This window comes from Schistocerca piceifrons, chromosome X, assembly GCF_021461385.2.
Source record: "Schistocerca piceifrons isolate TAMUIC-IGC-003096 chromosome X, iqSchPice1.1, whole genome shotgun sequence".
In the NCBI taxonomy this organism is placed as follows: domain Eukaryota; kingdom Metazoa; phylum Arthropoda; class Insecta; order Orthoptera; family Acrididae; genus Schistocerca; species Schistocerca piceifrons.
In genome coordinates this window covers 718,297,100-718,303,099 of record NC_060149.1, presented here as the reverse complement: position 1 = coordinate 718,303,099, position 6,000 = coordinate 718,297,100, and the positions used below count along the sequence as shown (strand labels likewise).

At 37.2% G+C, this 6,000-nt stretch overlaps 1 protein-coding gene across 1 annotated transcript in view; it reads right to left on the bottom strand.

The window, feature by feature from the left end:
- Positions 1 to 203: 203 nt before the first annotated feature.
- Positions 204 to 6,000, bottom strand: part of LOC124722671 (histone-lysine N-methyltransferase trithorax-like) — a 226,929-nt gene continuing 221,132 nt past the window's right edge. The window contains exon 14 of the mRNA XM_047247815.1: positions 204 to 3,181. Within this exon, the coding sequence (XP_047103771.1) occupies positions 3,008 to 3,181 (174 nt within the window). The 3' untranslated portion in view covers positions 204 to 3,007. The remainder of the gene's footprint in view (positions 3,182 to 6,000) is intronic.

The window sequence follows — 6,000 nt, the reverse complement described above, 5'->3', positions numbered from 1 at the left end:
ACACAATAGCTTTTGTACACTTGTGTGTAACTGTTCTACAGCATGGAAAGATAAATAATATGTGGCATAATGACCAACATCTGTTATCTGCATGTACATCAGTTGGGGCACCCAGTTGTGCAGGAAACCAATGCTGTATAAACCCCCCCCCCCCCGCCACCCCCCCGCCCCACCCCCCCCCCCCCCACACACCACACCTTTTTTCTAGAAAATGTAAAATTGCCAATAACCTACATTCCCATCTTTCAAATATTCACTTCCTATTTATAGCTAATTTAGTGGATAAACCATATCCCATATTACAGCATTCCATTACATACCACAAATGGAACTTAGATTACCTGAATGGGTAAGGCTGTATGTAGTCTTATATGTAATTGTTTTATATATCCATGCTCCATACAGTAAATGTCAATAAGAAGACTCATTACAGGAATTTACTTTCAATTATGTAAATAAGTAAGTCTGGACAGTGTGCCATAAGAAAGGGGAACAAATTTGTTTAGTTCATATCCCTTTCAGTGATTGGTACAGTCAGCAGGTCTCTAGATTCAGCAATTTCATGCCCTACCAGTATAGACGCAACTCTTTCATTCATGTATTCCATTTTGAACAAACTGCTTTGTATCATTTTTACATAACTCAAGTGAAAATAATCTAAGACACACTAAAATTTACACAACCAGTGTATTAATCAATACTTTTGGCAAAGTTAAAATATTATGACCATAAACAACTTCACTTCAGGGCATGGTTGCTTCCACCAATAGACTAGTGAAGCTTTTATGGAGGATTTACCCAATAAAGTCAACATGCTGCAACTTCGTGATTAATTTATGTATAAAAAAATCCTCACGTTGCTGACATTCCCTTAAGCATTCTTACAGTCGCTAAATGTACACACACACACACACACACACACACACACACACACACACTCTCTCTCTCTCTCTCTCTCTCTCTCTTTCATCTGCTGCATATAGTACACTTGTGAATTACTAACATTGAGCTCAAATACTTCATATACTTCTTTATCACCTGAACACGAAAGATTGAATGTGAAGCTGCTGGGGTGTTTACTGTTCTGCAATGATACAAGAAATGGGGACATTTTTCAATGCTTACCAGAACATTCCATTCTATTTCAGTATCTATTTATAGTTAGCTGGTCCTGTGACATCGAAATCAAGTAGATGTATTTAAGTAACACTGACAATAAACACACTTAAACTTTTCTGTCAGCTGTTATATACAATACTGCGAATGCAATGTGTAGTGTTACAAAAGCCATGTGTTATGCAAGCTTTAATTTCACGAGAATCCAAATGTCACCCACATTCCACAATTCAGGTATCTCAAAGCAAGATGCAGTCATGCTTCCCAGATACAGGCATCCTACACACAACCAGTGCAGGGATATCATTCTAAGTGATTACAGGCACCAGTCACATTTGCAAAATGGACTGGTAGTTGCTCTCACATTAGAGTTAGCATGCTATTCTTCCACTATGGTACCACTTCTGCCAAAGCAGACGCAACATAATATCAAGAAGGTGTATGTCTTTCCTATTTTTAAGGTAAACTAAAGCTACACAATCATTACCATATGTAAAGGACTGCGGAATATCACAGCACAGAATTTAAGAATTTATTTAGTGTCTGATAAATGGTTTTAAGGCAGCTGTTCAGCCAGTTACAGATACAGCACATGTGCTTAAAATTAATAACTTACTATGAAATAAATCACACAAGCTGCATTAGCATTTTTCATCTACAATCAGTCAAGATGTCCCATTAATTAAAAATATGAGTAAAGATGGCAATATATTCTGATAAAATTATAGTGAAGTCAACATACATTAATATGCAACTGCTGCAGATCCTGTTCCTCAAAATACTGATGTGTCAGTAACTCACAGTTTAAATTACTATTTCTGACTAATACTCGTGGCTCACTTTCCATTTAGGCACATTGCAAAGAGGGGAGACACAGTGTCTACAATGAATTTTTTTGTCAAATTCCAACACAGACAATTATTTCAAATATGCTATTAGCCCTCATGTAGCCACCCAGCCATTGCCAGAAAGGCTTGAGTCTCTCAAAATTAAACAGTTGTTTTAAAAACAAAGCAATCAAAACTTAGAATTATTTAGAAAACAAATTTTGCTGTTTACATGACTCACACATATACAATTACAGTAATATGCATCCTGGCTGAATGTACAATTATCACCATAACATATTACTAAGAGCAGGACTGAAGACAACATGAAATCTTTGGTACCATATCAAGACTACTTAGTTCAAAATTACTCTGTCACCAGTCACATGAAAATTGGTTAATTCCTCAATTTGCCATTTTCAGTGTCCCTTCTTTTATTCAATCACATATGATGACTCACAGACTAACAGGAAAATGCATTAGCAAAATAAAAATATGGAGAGGTCTGCCATAATTTGCCCTGTTCATGCAAAGTTTTCAGCCTGGGCAATAAAACTTATGTTCATACCCACATGTACTGGAACTCAGACCTACACAAGTATCACATACTGAAGAAATTACACCATTTCAATTAACACAGAACATACAAAATTATATATCAGAATACAGTTACTTAAAAAAAAAAGTAGGAAAATTAAACAAAGAACTGAAAATGAATGTCACATTGGATATCTATCACATTTCACAGCTCAAAAATATTCCAAAAATTTCCTCCAACAACACACTTGAAAGTTCATATTTTAAAATAGAATACTTTAAGAACTACACTTTTACAATAATTTTTATCACAAGAGTATATTTGGTCACCACTTTTACAAACACCTTGCACATGAAAAATTGTTATGAGATTTGTTCTCGTCTTCAAGCCACACGCTCATATTGATGCACGGGTGAGCGCGAGAGCAAAAACACACACACACACACACACACACACACACACACACACACACACACACACACACACACACACACACACATATCTACATATACACAAAACGAGAATTTCAGTTTAGATATTTGCGGCACTTTCGTGAACCACAGGTACATGGTATTTTTACATCCTCAAAAGGAAATTTGTAATCATATGTCAGTTCTTCTCCTTGTGGAATCCTACGAAGTGCAAATATTAAAATATGTTTCTTCCCCAGTATGTCCACCACCCGAGAATAGCAGTTGGGCTGAAACAAAATAAAGATGGAATTGCAACACACAATCTTAATGGCCAATTATCCTTACTACTAACAATAAAGATTGGAAAAAAATATGCACTGATGTAACTAAGTAATACTCCATACATTAATGAACAAGCTCAAAACAATAATTCAGCACAAGGAGCATTTACATACAAAATACAGGCACTGAGACAAAGTTGACGCCACAGCTGCTCTCATTCATGTCCTACTAGAGGCAGATCTGGAGAGCTTGCAGCCTGACAAAAAATGTCAAGCACCCAGAAATGGAGGAGAAAATGACATGAAACTTCACGGGTTCAGATCGATTGTGATGTTACCACAACAATTACAAAATGAAATAAAAATAAAAAAATAAAAAAAAATGAAATCAAATTTGCATAGAATTTTGCAGTAAGAGCACACTCATCAGTATGATGATGTACCCCCTGTGGCATTTATACATGCACCGATTCAGTTGTGAAAGGTGTCATAAAGCTGTTGTATTCTCTCCTGCAGCAAGCTGGTCCACAGCTGTTGCAACTCATCCTTTATATCCTGGGTACTGCCACTGGGACGAAATTGATGTCCGAGTTTGCCCCATTTATGTTTTATTGGGGGCAGAGGTAACACATGGTGAGGATGCAACATGTCCATGATTTACCCTTCTGTTGTCCAAGTTCACTCAGTCTCTACCAGCCATAACCTGAAATCATATCCGATGGCTCCTCATGTCGCGACACCAAGAGTAACACTGCCATGACTCCAAACTTTGGAAGAATGGGACATCGCTGAACAAAACGTGACACCATTCATCAGTGGTCTACTCTTTCTGGATATGGCACCACTCCAAAGGTAGACATCTGTGTTGTGTTAATGGCAACCCACACATGGGATGGCAATTACCTAGTCTGACTGCTGCTAGTATCTGACCAGTGCTGCAGGGTGACACAGAATGTTGCAGGGAGTCTATTACTTGCAATCAGAAGTAGTTGCAGATGTGAAAGGGTTACAATATGTTTGGTGCACAATACGGTGATCTTCCCTCACAGTGGTCAGACGTGGTCGACCGGAATCTTGACGAGAATATCTGCCTCACATTCCCATGTAGTCCAATATCAAACCACTGTTACGTGCAAATGGTCAACAGGTATGGATATTGCATGACGCAACAAGCTGGCCAAATGGAGACCTACGATGAGGCCCCTTTCAAACTCCGTCAAGGTGCTGCTAACACTGTCTCACCCAAGTCTGCAGCAACTCCCTGTCCTTCACTGACATGGGGACCTTCTGATCTCAGAAATTCAGTTCAGGATGGGACTTTGTAGGTTAGTAGAATGCCCCAAAGGTGTCCACTCACAGAAGTCTTGAAGCGCACTATCCAGAAAAAAGGCTCTAATGTTTTAAGCGTAGCTCATATGCAACTCATATATGGTTGTAAGTAGTATTCCAGCATACAAGCTAAACAGCTTAGTCAGTGGGGTGCTAGAATGTCATATAGCCGATCCGTGTTCAATCCTACCTGCAAGCTCAATTTTATTTTGTTTTTTTAATCGTTTAAAAAATTATAACAACTTTTAAATAAAGTTAATGACCTAAGGTATTATCAATTAAATCATCAATACTTTCACTTTGTTTATGAAATGGCTGCCACAGGCTATTTAAATTTTGAATTACACTTGTCAATACTTTCTTTTTACAAAGTTAAATAATTTCAAATGCGTTTTTAATGGAGGTAAATTAAAGTGTCAATTACTATCATTACAACGTTATTACAAAATTAGGCGATATTATAAGCTGTGGAAAGGTTATAAATATTCGCTGTAAATTCGAGGAACTGGTGTCTTTGTAGAAAAGTGCAGTTGCCCTATTGTACATACAAACAAGCAGATGGTCAGGAAGTGTTATGGCCTGCACAGAACTAATTGCGCAATGGGCCTTACCTGCTACAGTGCCAGTTCTTTCCTGAGTTTCACAGACACTGCAGGATTATGTACTGTGAAATATTATCAGAATTTTTACAATATTGTGAATTAAAAATGTCTGTCAATGAAGACACGGCAAAAGTATCAGAAGCTGCAGATTCATTATACAGTGAAGTGTTGAAGATGATGTTAAAAGATGTGGTTATTTATTATAAAAGCTTGCGTGCTTCAAATAATTTGATTGCACTGGAATCTTGAACGACAATTTCTCATGAATCCCTGTTGATAGGTGAAGAAATTTACAGACCTACTATGGAAATATTGTCTGAAAAAATGCTTGCTACTGCTGATAAACTTGCTCACGAAAATGAAAATTGTGAAGGTGAACCATTTGAAAAGTATGAATACCACATCTTATTGGATGAATATCAACCAGAAGAAAAGAAGGCAAGAGAAGTAGACTGTCTTTCTTTGGAGCATGAAATTAACATTGTTCTTATTGCAAAGGCTCACCACAGGTGGTAACTAAAAAAAAGGATGCAGCTGGTTAAGAAAGAAGGAACATTTATCCCAATGGGAATAAGAAACAAAAAAAGGAGGCTATCAATTTGATAAGTATGAAGCAATCAGTTCTCGGATGTATCATAATTTTGTTGAAGCCCACGAGAATTACTGGCAAGTGTTTATACAAAATTTACAACAGTGCGCTTTAGCAGCAGCACTACAGTTTACAGATTTTGAATTTAAAACTTCTGACAAGTGGGTCCATAGATTCAAAAATAAGTACGATTTGTCAGCAAAGAGAGAGAAGATTTGTTTCAAGGAAAAAAAGCGATGATCGAAGACATCTTACTTGCTGCAGACACTTTTTGAAACCAGATGTTAAGATTGATACCAAATTTC